The sequence below is a fragment of the Carassius auratus genome, chromosome 46 (assembly GCF_003368295.1).
Source record: "Carassius auratus strain Wakin chromosome 46, ASM336829v1, whole genome shotgun sequence".
In the NCBI taxonomy this organism is placed as follows: Eukaryota; Metazoa; Chordata; class Actinopteri; order Cypriniformes; family Cyprinidae; genus Carassius; species Carassius auratus.
In genome coordinates, this window is record NC_039288.1 from 6,453,154 (window position 1) to 6,472,352 (window position 19,199).

The following is a 19,199-nucleotide window of genomic DNA, read 5'->3' on the forward strand; positions in this document are numbered from 1 at the left end:
TAAGAAATATTACAATATTCTTTGTTCTTAAATACTCACAAATGAACACTGGAGCTTCACTGTTTAATGAGTGGAGTGTGCTGGGATCTGTTGTTCTCATTTGGTTGCTTTTTTTCACAGGAGTCAGAGTCAGCACTTATATATCTCAGCAAACAGACGTGTCATTCCTGCTGCTTTCTGTGACAAGGTCAGATGTGTGGCAACTGTGCACATTTCTTGCTCTTTGTCACTATACTGGTTCTCATGCATGCAATCATACATGCGAACACACAATTTTCTGCAGAATATCCCACCGGGCAGCGGGATATTAAGTTTTATGAACTCAGGGATGCTGAACTCCCTTAGTGTGTGTAATGACTTGGTGGGTTTACCAGCATTGCATCTGTAGCTTCCTATGATGCCACCGGCACACACTGCTGGAGGAAAACACAAGGTTTTGTGCCTTGAACACAGCCCTGAACTGTTTTCTGCTCCAAGTTCCTTTGGTTTTTGCCCTTCAGCAAATGAGGCTCCTTATTTAAAGCTTCAAAGGGGGAGGGAAAAAATCAATGCATAGCAGTTTCATCAAACCACAATTTATTTGTTCATTTGCATTAATTGTCATCACCTGTAGTTTTGTCGGGATTGATCACTGCCTTTATTTCTGTATCCAAGTCAAAGCAATGATCTATGAACATCTCAAATAATGTGCTGGAAAAAAAAAAATACTTAGAAAAAGGAGCTATTTCTGTCAGAACCTTAAATTTAATTTTGTTTGACGCTGATGATTTAATAAAACAAATTTATTTGGATGTTATTACATGATGCACATGATTTATTTATGCAATAAGATTAATATTTTTTCATTAAATATATATTCTTATATATACTTAATATTCTCTGAAAAAATATATATATATATAGCTAAAAGTATTTTACTAAAACAAAAATACAGAAAAAGTAAATGATTAGGGTGATTATTATATTATATTATTATATACTTCTAATTAGGACAAATGCCTTTCATAGGAGCTCTTGATGGATGATGAGGAACATTTAAGTTTGTACTTAATGTTTCTGTTAGCTATATCACTCCTGACCATGTTGAAATGCTACATGAGTGTCTATCAGTAGTTTTCCATTGAAAGGGGTTGGAAAAGCCGCCTAAAAGTTATGGCACAAATGATAAACCAAAAGCCTTTAAAATTTCAATTAATGAGAAAAATAATTTTCCAAAGGTGAGCTGGTATGTGAAAGTGTGAGTAATTGCTTTTTGAAGCAGGACCTGTCCTTTCAGGGTCAATGATGAGACTTTACTGTAGATGCTGGAAAAGGCTAAATGTAACAGCTAATATTTTCTGTGTTTAAAATCGAATGTGATATTTGGGGGGGGGGGGGGGGGCTTTCTTTGCCCAATGTCACATGCATTCCAAAATATAGCTCATAGATGTACTTGGTCATTCACATTGTTATGCAAAGAGGTAAATGTAATTATAACATTGCTCTTAGACGTGCTCACTGGAGGTGAGAATGTGGGGGTGTGAGTGTGAGAATTGAACAGGGAGATACCACAAAGGGGAAAAAACAACAACCCGGTTTACCTTGAATCATTAAATGAGATGCAGAAAAAGAAAATCTAGACGATCAGGGCAGTGACAGCTTCATGTCAAAGGTCAAAACGCAGCCCCTGTGACAAATTCCCAACTTGAAGGGATCCCCCCGGGCCCTCTCTGTTCATGATTCAGATCCACAGGCGGTTTCTTTGTTCGCATTTGACTTACACAATCCAGCTTCTTTGCTTTAAAAGAGGAACGGAGAGAAGGCAAAAAAATGAAAATGTAAAAAACACGCACAGTTAATAATATTGTGATATTGTCCTTATCATTATTATTTAATTATTTTAATACAAAAATTGATCATAAATAAAAACTGATAATATTTGAGCACCAAATCAGTATTGACAGCACTGAACAAACATTTGAAAATGGAAGTGCGCCACAAAGCTCAGTGTAAGAAGTCCTTTTGGTACCATCACCATGCCTTAACAACTGACCAATCAGAATCACGTATTCCAGAACATCACGAAATAATGAATACAAATTGACACAGGGGATTTATTGACTAATGATGTTCAATGCAAAAAGTCACTCATGTATCATTTCATCAACACAGCTGACGAAAGAGATTAGAGACATTGGAGATTTCCACATTAGACAATGTGTCTTTTGACTCCAATAAGCCAATTACAAACAAGAGATGCTTAATCCTCTTCATTTCACACAAGGAGAGTCACAGTAAAAAAAAAATAAAAAATAAAAAATAAAAAATAAAAAATAAAATTAATCAGTTCATTTGCTTTATTCTGTTTACTGTTACCTTTGTATGGCACTGTTGGTTTTTAATCTACCTAGTTTGAGTACAGAACAACCACAATAGGCTTAGTAACATAAAGTCAACATAATACGCTTTCTGAAGTCGTCAAGTGTATTTAAACAAGTCCTCTCTATTACTCAGTTACATGTCAAAATTGTCACCCATCATTGAATATAAATCAAAAGTCAAAACTAACTGTGATATTGCTGGAAGACTTGGTGAATAAAGAGAAATGGAAGCTATATGCCAAACCATGAGTATCACTGCATGCACATGATTCGATTTCCTTCTTTTTTCTATTACAACCTTTACTTTTCCCCTTGACCTTTAGTCCCTGCTCATTAGAGATGAGAAATGATGACATTACCAGACTCCTTTCCTACTGAGCTGAGATAATTATCAAGTGTTTGATTTATATAACCCGAGGCATTCGATTTCTCGAAAGCGCTAATAACGCTGACACTCGCATGCTATTGAAAGCCATTCAATAGCTTTTGGCTGGGACGTCTCAATCATAGTCATTTAAATGGATCCTACTGTTCAAAGCATTAAGTCACTGCATTGGGGAGCTTTCTGGCAGACATCTGCGCAGTCAGTGGAAGTGGGAGCGAGATGATTGAGAAACACAAAATGATAGAACATTTGACAAGCGCAGCCCTTGCAGTGCTCAGATAAGTGTGCGGCAAAAGCATCTGTCAGATTTCAATGTGCATGCTGCTAAATGAGGATGCATATTAAAATTATGCTTTAGAATTTATGTAGGTGCTAACTGGATGATGTGGATTCAGTTGGGCACATGTGAATGATAAAGAAATGTTCACATCTCTGATTTGTTTTGAATTATAGAATTGTAATAGTTGGGGCTTGGTAAAATATACACTATAAAATACAGATCTAATATTATATCTGATATTCCCTGGAATGCTGACATATACTTTTAAATCGCATTATTCTCTCTTGAAACAGAGTTTCTTGCACTTTTTGTTATACAAAAATCCCATTAAAACTGTCTTAGAAACTTCATGTCTTCAAAAGGTAAATGACATGAAAAAGTTTCCAATGCCACACATGATCATGTCTTCAGCATTTACATTTGATATATATTTTTTATTAACCTTATTGTGTTAAGATTTGATTTCCCCTCAGACTTTCAATCCAAAGTGACTTAGAGTGCATTCAGGCTATACATTTTTTTACTCGTCACTTTACATCACTTGAACCAAATTATGTGCTTGATTTCCAGCTATAAGTTTGAAATTAGTCTTTCAGACAAAAATGGTGTAATGTATGTATGAATAAACCAGAAAAGACTTTAATCTTAGAATATATTTTAAGATGTTTGATTTATTTAAAACTATTGAATCATGGGGGTAATGATTGCATATTAATTTTGTTTTGAATGCTTTGTTATATTTAATAGCCTGAATGTGATTTCTGTAAACAAAATGTATGTAGCCTATAACATCAAGGTGTCTTTCAGGCCTCAGCAGGACCTCAAGGTCTCAGACCTACTGATGTTCTATCATGAAAGGTTTAACCCTGGTTACGTGTATCATCATGTGGAAGATGTCAGGGATGAAACTATATATAGCCCTCAGCGGGTGGGAGTGTGTTTGTGCTTATGGCAGGATTAGCACTTGACAGTGTCAGTGTTGTCACCGAATCTTTACATCCCACATTTCAAGCACATTTTATTGAAAAGGCTGTATTCCTTTTGCATGTCAGTGCCAAATCAGATATTATGTAAATTCATTAGCACATATACTTTACGCGAGTCAGTTAGGTGTGTGCTTGATAGTCATTAATGCGCAAAAATATGCTTCTGGCAAACCTGTAGTTATTTTAATATCAATATGTCATTTTTTATGTAAGTGTTGTAAATATATGTTAATATGAAAACAATCCAATTCACACCACAACTTGAAAAACATCATAAAAACATCAAATAAACTGTAATTTTACTAAATTTCAATATTATACCACAATCAATAGTCTAAGGACAAAAGCAATGCAAATGTTGTATATCCATAGAATAGCTACGGTATATACTAGTCTGTTTTTTTATAGTCTAGTCTAGTGTTTCAGCTAGGCTACTTAAAATGAATGAATGAATGAATGAATATACAGTATACAGTACGAGGTATTCACTTAGCCCGTATTCAATTTTGAACAGAGCCCAGATGTGAGCATAAAGCTCTATGATGCCATCCAGTGTCTAGTCAAATGTACTGTAAGTCATAAACTAATTTCAGTTATAACATTTTTTATTTTTATTTTTTTTATTTTAATGGAAACATGAAAGGCTTTAAAGACGTATTGCTTGAACATTCCAAGAGCAAACTGAAAGTACAGTTTCTTCACATATTATTCTATGTGGTTGATATAATCTATTGGGAAGTGCATGTCGTATGATTTTCAACATGCGCAAAATTGACCTATTTTTTGTGACTCCCATTTTTGGCCTGCTTCGCTGGCGTAAACAGTGTGGAGGCGTCGAGCTAACAAGCAGACCAATCAGATCGCTCGTTTCAGGGACAGCCAATGAGGTGGGCGCTTCTTATCGCTCCCAGAAACTCTCACGGCCGCCATGATGCTTGTTTGCCTTCAGTAAGAAAGAGCAGCGGATCAGAAACAAAGGAAACGCGCACTCGTCTCTGTGAACTGGTATGAGCTTACAGGTAAATCTAATAGTGGTTTAAGGCCTTTTCAAATCTATCTAGAAGTATGTGAGCAACGGAATATATTTTCTTTCACATTGCTTTGTTTGGTGTTGGTCTAGTTTTGTAAATGTATAATCTCATGTTAGCCAGTTAGCCCATGAGCTAATTTGCTCAATCTGAATAGAGGGGAAATGATGTATCAATAAGAATGTGATCTTAACATTTTTATTAGATGCGCGCGTGGGCGCTTTAATAACTATGATATTTGATGAAATTAGCAACCAATCGACGTTGAATGTTGAGATCTATGTTCTTGGTTATGTAAGCAGCCTGCTGTGTCCGTAGGAAAGCTACATATGCTAACATATATGCTATCTTATGTTTCTTTTTTTACATCGTTAAACGTTTTTTACGTAAAATTTACGTTTGATGTTTCCGGTCGATTAATATAGCAGAAGTTCGCTTAAAAGTAACTCCCAGTTCATCTAGAGGGTTCCCACCAGAAACGTTAAACGGATAACGCTCACATTATAGGGGGTCCGATCAAACTAATTCACTTCAGCAGTTAGACAGCAAATCTGTGGCAAGTACATATTACGATCTAAAGCCAATTCATTTCCTAATTTACGTTACGTGTTCTTAATTGACCCATTAAGGCGCCTTGCAAGTTGCAGTTTTTTTCAGTTTATTTCACTCGCGTGGCTAGCAGCCCTAAGTTAGCTCTGGGAAATCAACACGAGGTGGTGGTGTTTTTGTTTGGGTTCCGTTGCACAGCGATGACGAAAGACCCAAAAACGAACCGCATCTGGCCCAGTGGTTAACGGTTTAGTTGGCGATTAACACTGCAGTTATGTAATGGTTAGGCTATATACTTGCACCTTGATTTGGAGTTCAGTAAGGACTTAAGCTACACCTTTGTTTCCTGAGATTAGTAACATGAACCGCTTTTCTGTCTGTGCCACGACTCAGTTTTACTCTTTCAAACGTGGCTTTAAATTAGATCTGTTTCGATAGATTCACCCTTTGCCTTATGTGCAAGATGCTCGCTCAAGAACGTTGAAAGATTTACTACCGCTAATGTTAGTTGGTAACTTCTTACAAAACTTTGTCACAAGATCTGATGCATTTCCCGTTTTCTCTTTTTTTTTCTTGGAAAAAAATAACGTTACTTCTAATTTTTTTTTTCATTTATGGTTTTAAACTCTTATGGTGCGTTTTAACTGAAATCAGCTTTATGCAAATTTGAGAAGCGTGTTGACGTTGAGCGCAAGTATCTTTTTGTCATACGCAATGGAAAAATCCCCTCAGCCATTGATCCTGGAATTGCTTTTGCGTGTTCTCTCTCCTGCTCCCTTACACTCTCAGACAAGTTTCAATGTGTTTATGCATTTTAGTTATTTTTGTTTACTAGGCAGCCCACCTGTTCTTTGCACATTTGCGGCCACTGTTTCCTGTCGTATAAAACCGCTTCGTGTGTGTAAAGTTCTATACATTTCCTGTTATATTGTTCTGTAGTGAAAGTGATTGTTTGTTTCAGTATTACCGGGATGCCCAAGGAAAAATATGATCCGCCTGACCCAAGAAGGATGTACACAATAATGTCCAGTGAGGAGGCGGCCAACGGGAAGAAGTCATACTGGGCAGAGCTGGAGATTGTTGGTAATGTTTGGGCTCTCAGAGGGGGTCATGATGTCACAGTGAGATGAAAATAAAATCCATGGGATTTTTAAAATTTATATTGTATGAATGTTATAGATCTTATTGCGAACCATTAATCTTCTTTATTTTTATTTTTTGACCTCATTGTTTTTAATCAAAACGGCATAACTGGATATTCCAGTGAAGATGGCAGACTTCTTTCTGGTGAAGTATAAAGGAATTCTCCAGTCATTTAGTCTGCTTAAACCCACCCCACAAGCTCTCGTTCACCTGCGTTAAATTGAGCATGACGCCCGCATCTCAAAATTCAAACGACCGATGAATAGAAACAAGTGTCTGCCCTAGGTTTTTTTTATTTTTATTATGCTCCGATGTTTGTCACAATATGGAAGAAAAGCTGTGTTGCTGATTGTTTCTTTGTGACTTTCAGTGCTCATTAGTCCAATGCAAAATGTTAGTACTAATTAATCAATGTACCAATTACTCCTTTAACCACTTTTGTTTTTGGCTTAGGTGATTGTTGAAGATAATGTTAAGCAATGGGCAAAAAGCTATTTGCACTTGTTTATGCTGTTGAAGTCTATCATGTTTTTAAGTCTAGCCAAGATTAAATACCGTAGTAAAATAATTTTAATGTAAATTAGTTTTGTAGAACTGCAAAAAAGAATAAATAAATTTGATTCAATCACGTTTTTGTGGACAAATTTGAAATGCAGGACACAGACTGAGCTGTTGTGGAAAAAGTGCAAAAGCCAGTTGCTTTTGTAACCCTTTTTAATATTTGGAGATTTTTTTCCCCCATAGCGTTTTCATGGTTTTATCCTTTTCTGTAAGTATTAGAGAATAATTTGTCATTTTCGTAAAGGTACTTCAGACTTGAATGAATGAGCATCAGCGTGCACATTAGATGGCAATAATAAATTTACAATTAACTGTTAATTTAAGTTATCTTTGTGAGAGCAGTAACTGTAAAGACACTATTATAATTGGTAATTAGGACTCGATTTCACAAAACATTTTATCTCACCATTAAGAGTTTTCCTAAATAGCAGTAAAAGTTTAGCTAATAGTTTTCTCTTAAAACCTATTCACAATGCTGCGGAGACTAACTTTTACTATGGAATAGACTAAAGTCTTGAGCTAAGAGAAAAGGCGGGGTTGTCCTTGTTGGTGTGGATGATGTCAGCATACTTTGCACACAATGATTGGCCGATAGTCTCTGTCAGAGATTTATTCATAGCAATATCGTAGGGCACAGTATTATGTTGACGCATTCAAATAAAGGGTTTAATAAAAAAAAAAAAAAAAGTTAATAGCCAGATTTAAATAAATGCAGGCTAAGTGTCACTAATTAAACAAGTAGGCTATATATTCAGTTAATTGTCAGCCTCCCATGTATGCTTCTCATAAACAATTAGTCAATATGCATTAGGACTGCCCTTGATTAAATATTTTTGTGGGCATCTAGTAGTCATTTATTTTAAGCATCAGTCGACTATTAGTCACACTTTTATTAATAAACCATACAAATCATCATAATGATCCTTCAATTGCCTACATAGCCTAATAAGCACTCAAAGGCTTGCCACAGCGCTCCAGCAAATATAATAAGGATTGTGTTGTGGAAAAACAGCAAGTACACTGCATTAACGTTTTAATAAATTGTTATACTAGTGCTTTCTATTTTCGGTTTAAAAGATGAAGTCGATGACACTAACTCATCTCTACAGTAGTGATGCACCTGTATGCGTTTTTCGTATGGATTACATAATCTGAGAATATTTTTCAATTTTGAATTGGTTAATTTTAGTTTCACTCTCTATAGATATTTTTCATGTCCATAATAAGGCAAGGAGTTTCGCGCAAAAGTTCACAGAGTCCAAGAAGGCAAAAAGCCCATCCTGTTTGCTTTCATTATTTTACAAAAGCACAACGTCTTGTTATTCTGAGTGCACACAAATAAACGTAGAGTCTATACAGATACAAAAGATGTATTCCTATTATCTGTATGACCAAAAAGGAAGTATTTTAAGAGAAAAGGTTTCAGAAAATATGGAAAATAAATTGATTATTTGACTAATCTAAGAAATAAACATTAGTTGCAGCCTTAGAGTTTTGAAATAGGTTTGTTTCATTGGCGATGTGTTCAGATGCTTTTGAAGCTGCTGAATTCAAGTGCTACACTTTTTTTTTTTTTTTGATTTTAATAGAAAATACATTAATTTGCAGAAGCAAAATGTGCAAATGTTGTTTCATGTTGATATTTTGTTTGAAATTTATCATATTGAGTCTATTTTGAGTTTGTGTTGCTTAAACACAATTAACAGTTTATGCTCTGTTTTCCTTGCAGGAAGAGTGAGGAGTTTGAGTTCAGCATTATGGTCCCTTACCCATCTCACTGCTCTTCATATCAGTGATAACTCACTTTCGCGAATCCCGCCCGACATTGCCAAACTACACAACTTGGTGTACCTGGACCTCTCGTCCAATAAAATCAGGAGCCTGCCCGCCGAGCTAGGCAACATGGTATCTCTCAGGTGAGAAGCTAGTTGGCTTGAAACCACCATAAAGATTTTATTTTGGTGTAAAGCAGATGAATGACACTATTGTGGTAGCGTGCAGAGACTTTTTAACCCCATGCTTGCTTGTGCACGAGTCGTTTGGCCTCCAGGCTTTAATTAGGTCCTGTATTCTTTAAAAGTGATGTTTGCCTCCAGAGGCTGTACTCTGATAACACCACCGTTCTCATATGTGGGGGACACAGTGGCTAGCTCTGAATCAGTTTCATTTGTCACAGGTTGAAATATGTTACCACTTCTCTGCTAGTGTGATTAGTGCTGCTCGGTATGGATATAAATCATGTTCTGAGAGGAGCTGAAATGCTACCTTTTGAAAGTGGTTGGGATTTCATCCAACAGCTGAAATGCACCACGCTACAATAGGTTTTGTACAGCATGGCTGCTTTTATGCCAAAAAGGCCTGATGACGTGTAGATTTTTTTTAGCATTTGGCTTTTCGTTCAATAGTCGATCTTTTTAAAAACACCTTGTATTGTTTTGTGCTCATTGCTGTATGATTATCACTGTTTTTATGGCATGCAAACTTTTGTCTGTTTGTTTCACAGGGAACTGCTTTTAAATAACAACCAGTTACGAGTTCTGCCTTTTGAGCTTGGAAAACTCTTTCAGTTACAAACGTTGGGTTTGAAAGGTACTACTTCCTTTTATAACCCATTAAACTTTAGTTTTGCAGGCCCAGATGGTTTTTATGGAAGTTGTTGCTGTTTGTGTGCTGGTTTTAGAATGTAGAAGTAGTAAAAGGTTTTAAACTAGCCTGAGTGTACTACACTTATTAGTAGCAGAAAATAATAATCATATTGGTCAAAAAAAATGCTCAAGGGCCAGAGAATGTGTGCAGAGCCTTTCTCCGGGTGTGAGCCTAGTTTCTTTGTGAGCCTAGTTAGTTGTCTATTTTGTTGTGCTGTAGTGAGCTTGTCATTCTTGAATAGGAATTGTAATGCATCTTTATTTTTTATTTTTAATATTATAGTGTGTTAGTGTACATGTAAAATGTATTTTAATCATGTTTAAAATTACTATGTTAAACTTATCCTTTTTTTATTTTATTGTTTGGCAAAATATTAACCATTTTGATTTCAGATGTATTCCCCTATTGTACAATTCATTTTAGATAATATATTGATTTCTTTGGACTTCTTTCCTCTTTTGGATTTTCAATTAAGTTATGTTAGGATCAGTAATGGAACTTGAGAAAATTAGATGTAAATGTATTTTTACAGTGATGTCCGGTTATTATTTGTTTCTATGACATGTCAAGTTTCATGTTTTGTTGTGTTCTGTAGGGAACCCACTTGCACAAGAAATCTTGAACCTCTACCAAGAGCCTGATGGGACACGTCGGCTCCTCAGCTACCTGCTGGACAATCTCGCAGGCACCAAACGTGGTGAGTCAACCCTTGTACAGCTGCCCTTCTTGTGTGGCGAGCACGGAAAAGCTTCTATTCTTGTACGTGCTCTTTAGAGCAGATTAAATTCATGCAATGAAATGAGTCATGGACTTGTTTGATTGAACATTTTCTTTTGATGCTCTCTGAATTACTGTGGAGATAATTATGCTTTTGCATGGCGATGCGGCAGTCCGACTGTTTCCATTGAGTCATTGCTCAGTTTTTATTGAAGGGTTCACTCACTGAGTGCATTGTTGTTGTTTTTTGGCCATATTATCTATAGAACAGCCACCACCTCGCTCATGGATACCATTGCAGGAGCCTGACCGGACACGGCCAGCAGGTGAGACACTTTCACTTCAGTTCACATAGTCACACAGGCCTGCACCATTTCATCTTTCACTTCTCTTTTACCCAGGTGCAGCAATTTAGAGAATTCTTTTCTAATATAAAAAAAAAAGGGCAAGACACCCTCAAAGCGTTGCTTAAAGGCAGTTTTAATTCAAGAGACCTAGGGCTGCACAGTCAATCGAATAATGCTGAATTTATAATAAGGTCGTGTTATTTTATTAATTTAACCACAAAATGCTAAGATTTGATTAGACATAGTCTGCAGGCACTGTCTGTTTTATTCAAGCACATGCATTTTAGCTGTCCGAGTTTGGTTCGCTTCAAGAAAAGAGCATTAAAAACCTTTTATTTTTCTAAATGCAGTGTTCTATTTGAATGGTTTAAGGTATAAAAAGCATGTCTTACCAATTAAATTCATAAAAAAAATATCAAATTAAATTCTTTCAAGGTCTATTTTAATGTAAGTTAAAATTTTCCTTGGTTTAATAAAATGATCAAACTGTAGTAAATTGGTTTATAAATATTTTAAAATAAAAGCAAATGAAAATGATTAAACTTTTACATTTTTGTATGTTTTTATTTTTTTATTGTACAATACTGCTCTTTTTCAAAATTGGCCCAATTCTAGAATACCTAATGAATGACACATGAAAAAATGTTTTTATGGTGCGATTAAAATCCAGTATAAATATCGAATATTTTTGTATATAAAAGTAACGGCATCTTTAATGGATAGCTATTTTTGTCAACCTCACTGAAGTCTTGCTTCCTCTCTCTTCACACTCCAGCACTTTTCTCTGTAATGTGCTACAACGTGCTGTGTGATAAGTACGCCACACGTCAGCTCTACGGCTACTGTCCCTCCTGGGCCCTCAACTGGGAATACAGGAAGAAGTCCATCATGCAGGAGATCCTCAGCTGCAGCGCAGACATCATCAGCCTGCAGGTTTGTCAGCCGCTCCCATAATTCAAGCTGAAGAACTGTGCTTTAAAAAGGATTTCTTCCTGGAATAAACTCCTTTAAGGAAACTTTGTGCCATAATTAGCCAGTGATGCCAAAACTGTTCAGTCAGGTGATGTCTCATTTACACCCAGCAGTAACAAAACCACCAATCTGTTCTGTGCCCAATAGGAAGTGGAGACGGAGCAGTACTATAGCTATTTCCTGGTGGAGCTGAAGGAACATGGTTACGAAGGATTCTTCAGCCCGAAGTCCCGGGCCAGGACTATGTCAGAATCGGACCGCAAACATGTTGACGGCTGCGCCATTTTCTATAAAACGGAGAAGTGAGTCCACCTTAGGCAGACTGCACGCCTTTAATTTTTGTGGTTTCGTTCACAGTTGTCCTAGCATGTTGTTGTTTTTTGCATGCGTCATCCTGACCTCACTGTTTCTGTTGAGCAGGTTCAGTCTGGTGCAGAAGCACACAGTGGAGTTCAACCAGCTGGCTATGGCAAATTCTGAAGGTTCAGAGGCCATGTTGAACAGGGTGATGACCAAGGACAACATCGGAGTGGCTGTACTACTAGAGCTGCGGAAAGAGATCATGGAGCAGTCTGGTCCGTTTACTTTTCCCCTTTTTTGCACTCTTGGTGGATTTTACTCCTCCTGGTGTGGCTTCACACTATATCTGTATGATTAACTGAAAATATAAAATCACCAGTACCTAAAAAAAAAAAAATTTATTATTATATATATATATATATTTTTTCATTATTGTGCTATTTGGGTTAATGTGATCGATCTGCCTGCTTCATAGTGTGAAACGCACAAACTGAACTTTTTGTTGTGTGTGTGGCTTAAAACTAGTAAGATAAATGACGACGATAAAATAATAATCATTTATAACTTTTTAATCTGAATTTATATTTTACAAAGTCATTGTTTACAGTGATTTTTTTTTTTAAGGGGATAAGGTGCAACATTTATTGTTTTCATAAAACGGTTGATACGCATACCTTGCAAGGTTTCGTAAAAACGCCGTAAGAAAAGTTTTATGAAATGACACGTCTGCCAATCACTGTAGTTTTTCAGCAGCATTTAGCAAAAAGGGCGGAAAGCATGCTTGATGCAATGACGTTGCAGATGTTTATACAAAAACCAAGTGTAATTTTAGCAAATATTTTTCATACTTAAAAAAAAAAAAAGCCACAAGTTAGTAAAATATACCAATTATCACGCTTTAACTAAAACCATAAGGTGGCGACGTGGCGTATCTCGATGGTAGTCACATTTAATTTTATAGTACTTTTTCAACCGAGATTGATTCCATGCAGCTTCACATTATTAAACAATGCAAACTTCACGAATGAGACCAATCCAAGATGCTGTAAAGCAGCTGTAGCGAGACAATGGTGTCATTCTTCACCTCCAGTCAGTTCAGTTTTGGTTCAGTAGCTGCGCAAACTTCATTCATCATAAAATGAGTTCAGTTCAGAGATGAGCAGCTCAACTGAAGACAGTAGTAGTGTTGTTCAGCTCAAGTCAGTTAAGTTCGTGAATTTATTGTTTTTTTCTTCTGGGCAGAGACTCTTAAGTCTCAGAGCAATATCTAAGCAGTGTCTTTCTACTCCATAGCTGGAAAGCCTCTGCATGGCATGGAGAAACAGCTCCTCCTTGTGGCCAATGCTCACATGCACTGGGACCCCGAGTACTCGGATGTGAAGCTTGTCCAGACCATGATGTTTCTGTCTGAAGTGAAGAACATTGTGGACAAAGCCACTCGCAGTCTCAAGCTCTCCTCCATCTCAGGAGAAACCAATGCTATCCCTCTCGTCCTGTGTGCTGACCTCAACTCTCTGCCTGACTCGGGTATGTGTGCCAGAATCAGTTTTTAGAGAGATTTTCTTTCTTGCATTTAGTCCTGATGGAGATTTTCATGCTCACACAGGTGTGGTGGAGTACCTGAGCACAGGTGGTGTGGACAGCACCCACAAGGACTTCAAAGACCTGCGATATATTGACAGCTTGACCAACTTTAACTGCAACGGCAAGAACGGCACCTCCAGCACCAGGATCACACACGGCTTCAAGCTGAAGAGTGCTTACGAGAACGGCCTGATGCCTTTCACCAACTACACCTATGACTTTAAGGTTTGTATTTTTATATATATATATATATATATATAAATCGATCACTTATCTAACCCCCCCCCCCCTTCTTTTTTGTGTGTGTATAGTGTCTATTATTGTCTGACTTGATTTTGTGTAGCTGTAGTAGCTTCTCACTCACACACTTAGTCCTGTGTTAAATGTCCTTGTTAGTTTTTATCATATTTAGTCTGTCAAATTTTAGTTGACCGTCTCAACGTTTTAGTCTAGTTTTAGACCATGGGAACTTGACATTTTAGCAATAAGATTAAGATTATTACTATTAATCATACAGCCAGATTGCTCGCCTAGCTGAGGCATGTAGAGTAGTCAGCAATATTGTTTCCTTTTCGACCAAAAAAAAAAAAAGTTTTTGGTAAAGTTTCCATCTTTTATTTATATACATTTCAGTCTCATCTTATTTCATCAACGAAATTGCGCATTGATATGGTCTCATCATTTATTGTTCTTGTTGTCTCGTCATAGTCAAATTTTCATCATCGTTTTCTATAACAAAATTAACACTACTAGTCATTTGCTTAAATCTGAGGGGCCATTTGTCTAGAGACAACAAGCTAGAGTTTAATGTAAAAACTGTATGCCATTTGCCATATTTCTTTTTACATTTGCGACATGATGATGATGATGATCATTTTATTTTGAGGATAAAAATGTTAAATGTAATTAAACACTTATAACATTTTATATAACACTCGTTATATAAATATTAATTGTAATATTTATTTTCTGTTTTTCAGGGCATCATTGACTACATCTTCTACTCTCAACCTTTGCTTAATGTGCTGGGCATTTTGGGTCCCTTGGACCTCCACTGGCTCCACGAGAACAATATCGATGGCTGCCCCCATCCCCACGTCCCCTCTGATCACTTCTCTCTGTTTGCACAACTGGAGCTGCTCCTGCCCTATCCGCCTGCTGTCAATGGCATTCATCTGCCGGGTCGCAGGTAGTTCTCCGAGCCAGCAGGGGGAGCTCCGGCCCCGACCTCCTTTTGCTCTCATAGTGGAGAGAGAATGAGGCAAGGGCTGTTGTGTATAAATCTGATTCCCTTAAGAGGAGATGGGGTACGGCAAACTTTTATTCCCACGGATTTTAACTGAAAAAGACATTAATGTCAGTCTTATGTCTACCATCTCCCACCCAGTTTTTGTTGTTGTTTTTGTTTTCCCACCTTCTGTTTTCTGGGCACAGTTAACATTCTGTACTTTTTCTTTCCAAAACCCCAAGGGCCCTGAGTGATTATGTAAGTTTTACCTAAAGACAGAAAAAAAAAAGCTTTTTTATAAATAACTAAATGGCAATATCTTTGATACCCATGCAGGGAGTCCCGATCAAGCGAGTTATCATGAAGCGCATAATTTTGATCATGCTACTATAAAGCCAGTTTAGAGCATGCAGCTGAATTTGATGAAAAATAAAAATGAATTTCACCAGCTTAGGTCAGATAATCCGACTCCAGGAACAACCCTTTAAACAAGGGCTTTTAATGTGTAAAGAGAGCTGGCCGAACTCATATTTGCACTCAGTGGTGCTGAGGCCTCTAGCTGTACACCAGCGATGGCTTTGCACGGCCCACCATCACCACCTGCCGGGCCTTGTTGGTCTTATAATTAAGTCTATTGGATGCCAGAGCGATTGTACCCTTTTTTTTTTTTTTTTTCTCTCTCCTTTCTTTCCAAGTGTGAATGCCCGTTTATGCTCCCTGTGATGGCCGACTTATGAAGTCGTCTAGCTTCATGTGCCATAGAGCACTCCTTGAAATGAGGTGTTCGCTTTTTGGTGCGTACAGCTGAGAAATGATTTCAGGGAAGAGAATTATCTGGAATGGCCTTTGCAGCTGGGGAAGTTTAGCCGGAAATCATGTTAAGATGCGGAGAATGTTAGAACAGGCAAAGACGAGCACATCCCACTCCTAGACCCTCAGTGTGACCTGTAGATGCCTCACCCAGCCAAGACTCCAGATCACTCCAGATTCTTATTTAAAATAAAAAAATATCTACATGATTGTATACAAACGGCAAAGTTCCTGATAAACTGTTTTTTTTTTTGTACACTTTTAGATTTGGTTAAAATGATTGTATTGTAAATGGAAGTTAAGTTTCTTTTCGTTTCAGATGTTCATCCTAATGAACAGTCAAAAGACCAGCGTGTTAAAAAAAAAAAAAAAAAAGGTTTTCAGGTTTCTGCTGTGTAAAGTTGCACTTTTTTCAAAGGTTCCCTTTTTTTTTTCCCAGTGTACCTTTTTTATTTTTTATTTTTTTTAATATTCCACTGAGGCAGATATTTGGTGACGTCGTCTTGTTACCCACTCCGATATTTAAGAACATGCATCATTGTGTGCCTCACTGATTCTTTCTCGAAGCGCACTGCCAGTGCTATCAGTGGACACCTGAACAGCCTCAATCTTTCTGTACATCTTCACCATTCTTAGATAATATCCTCATTTCTGTTGGTTGGGGCAGGGTTTGTATTCGCTAAAGGACATCATAATCTAAAAAAACAATTTTCTTTGAGTGTCTACAAAGTCGGGTAAAGTAAGTGTTTCTGCTGTGCGATCTGCGCTCGTGATTTGGAGAAATCCTGTCATTCTCCTTAAGGTTTTTTTGTTTTGTTTTTCCTCATTTGAATTCCCTATTTACTGCCACTTTTCCTCTCGACTCAGGCAATTCACTTTATCCGTATATTTTGCTTGTGTATCTCTTTGTTTTGGATCTCGTTCTGTATTTCACTTCCTGCTAAATCACTGTTATCTCCATGTGTCGTGCCATCCAATGCATTCTGCCACGAGGCCAAGTGTAAAGCTCGATTTACTACTGTAAAGCCTGTTCTCTGACCTAATGAAAACATACATGGTAATTTTTTTTTTTTTTTGGTTGTTTTCTTTAAATGCAAGGCTAGAGTACCATTTAGTGTGGTCTGATTTATAACTTCATCGTCTACGGTGGCACCGTCGTTTATTGCCACATGCTCTCAAAGCCAATTTGTTTTCTGTTTCCCCCTCCCTATTGAATTTGTCAGGTTTTTAAAATCGAATGGATTGACAAGCACTTATTGTAGATCACTGGTGCAGCTACTCATTGCATTTTCGTTTTTTTTAAATGAAAACCCACTTTTGCTTTGAGGCAGAAGTCCATTTTAATGACTTTTATCAAGCAAGAGAAAATAGATGAACTGGGGAGGACCATCTTATAGTTGCTGTTTTTGGTGTCCCTTTTTATTCCTTACGTTATCTCAGTCAGTTTTGTTTTTCTTCTGGTTATTTTTAATTGAAAGCAACTTGTCTGGTTTTGGATTGCTGATGGTGTTGTAGTAAAAAGATTTTTGTAAAGTGTGAATAAATAATGTATCACGTTTCCTTTCTTTGACCTGAATTGTTAATGTATTATATCTAATAGTTTGTCTCTTTAATTTTGATTTTGTTTTGTAATACACAAAACCAAATTTTTTTGTAAAAATGTTGGCACACTGAATTATAGATTTATATTGTTGCTAACCTTCACTTCAAGATACTTTTTGAGAAGGGAAAAAAAATGCGTCAATGGGATCGTAAAGTGTCACAGAGAAATAAAGTGCTGTCATTTTGTCACCAAACAATTTTGACTTTGACCCTGAGCTTTATGTGACATTTCACTTTGTTTGAGAGCCAGTTAGTTTAAAGTGTATAAACACGTTTGGGTTGTGGTAAGCATAGCAGACACTTTTATTTCTCTCCAGATTTTCCTGTTTTCTTTCTATTGATTTCCAGAAGAAAGTATGCTTAAATGTAGATGAGATGGAGACCTCTCTTATATTAGCAAGTGTTCTTGTTCTCCTTCGGTTCTGTGCACTCCTCAGTTTCACAACCTCTGAATAAGTCACTTTAACTAAATTGTGCATGTTTAGATATTGTTGCCATCACCAACTTATTTAGGTGTTTTTGTTTCCTATGGGTCAAAGGCAATGGTTTCAGGTGGTTTCTTGTGCACAACAGGCAAAAACAGCATAATGCTAATCATGTCAACATGCTCAACTTGGCAATAATGACTCGGCCATTTTCCCTCTTTTCAGATCCACTTGAGCAGATGTTTCTGACTTTACCATAGAATTTATTTTCGTTTCCTTTTCCTGTGTCATAGTCAACATTTCTCTGTCAGTAGGGGTAGTATTTCAATGGTCAGGACTGGTTGAATCAGCTGAGAGTCAATAAGCATTTAGGTAATGTCACTATATAATGCACTGGACCAAGTCTTGTTTACCATTTATGGAATACCAGCATAACACTTGCACAATGTTAAAAGAAAAAAAAATGTTGCATATATATATATATATATATAGGAAAAGAATATAGATATATATATTAAATCAAATAATGGCAGCTGTTTTTAATTCAATAAGTGTTGGGGATAAAGACCTAATGGTAAACAAGGCGTTTCGGATTTCACTGTTTCTCCAGTTCTCTTGGTTCTCTGAGTAGTGATGTGTTTATAACAGGGTCAGCTTGTTTCCTTTACACCGGTGTATTATTTTTTTTTTCCTACTCATGGTAAAATAAATTCTATATCTGTTTCAAGTCTTTGTGTTCTGTGTTTATTCTCAGATTTGTTTTTAAAGTTAATGCACATCATATAGGCTGCAAAAGTCCTTTTTGAGTTGATTTCTTGAGTTTGGTACCACAAGTTACAAACTTTTTAACCGGTTAACTGCTCATTTGCCATTGTTTGAATGAACAGGTAGCCACGCCCACAAACTCATGTCATTGGTCGAGATTCTGGTGTGTAAACGGCAGTATTTTGATGGCACACACTTGTTATTGTTTGTGCAGTTTTAAGGGAAATCGACATTTACAGTTGTCTCTGCGTATTAAGCAGTAAATTGAGATTATAAGAAGGTAAAATGACATGATTTGGCTGTTTCCTCCTAACCTACTTTGTTTTTCCCCGAGGCTGCTAGTTACTGTATGTCTGTCCTGAAGTGGTTCACCCAGCAGATGGAGTGCATGTTTCACAGCACTGATCATGGTTTTTTTCATTGTCTTCTCAGATATGAACTCATCTCTTTTTTTCCCCCCATCTATAAGCTTGGCAAGAATTGTCTGATTGTTAAAAATCTTTATGCATAA

At 36.9% G+C, this 19,199-nt stretch overlaps 1 protein-coding gene across 1 annotated transcript; it reads left to right on the top strand.

Annotated features, from left to right (window-relative positions):
• The first annotated feature begins 4,903 nt into the window (after positions 1-4,903).
• Positions 4,904-18,377, top strand: cnot6a (CCR4-NOT transcription complex, subunit 6a). Its single transcript, XM_026234480.1, has 12 exons — positions 4,904-5,030; positions 6,550-6,671; positions 9,022-9,208; positions 9,796-9,881; positions 10,534-10,635; positions 10,922-10,981; positions 11,778-11,935; positions 12,122-12,276; positions 12,395-12,549; positions 13,568-13,801; positions 13,881-14,083; positions 14,839-18,377. Exons 2-12 carry the CDS (start codon positions 6,560-6,562, stop codon positions 15,049-15,051), a joined length of 1,665 nt encoding a protein of 554 aa, XP_026090265.1. The 5' UTR covers positions 4,904-5,030; positions 6,550-6,559; the 3' UTR covers positions 15,052-18,377.
• The last annotated feature ends 822 nt before the right edge of the window (positions 18,378-19,199 follow it).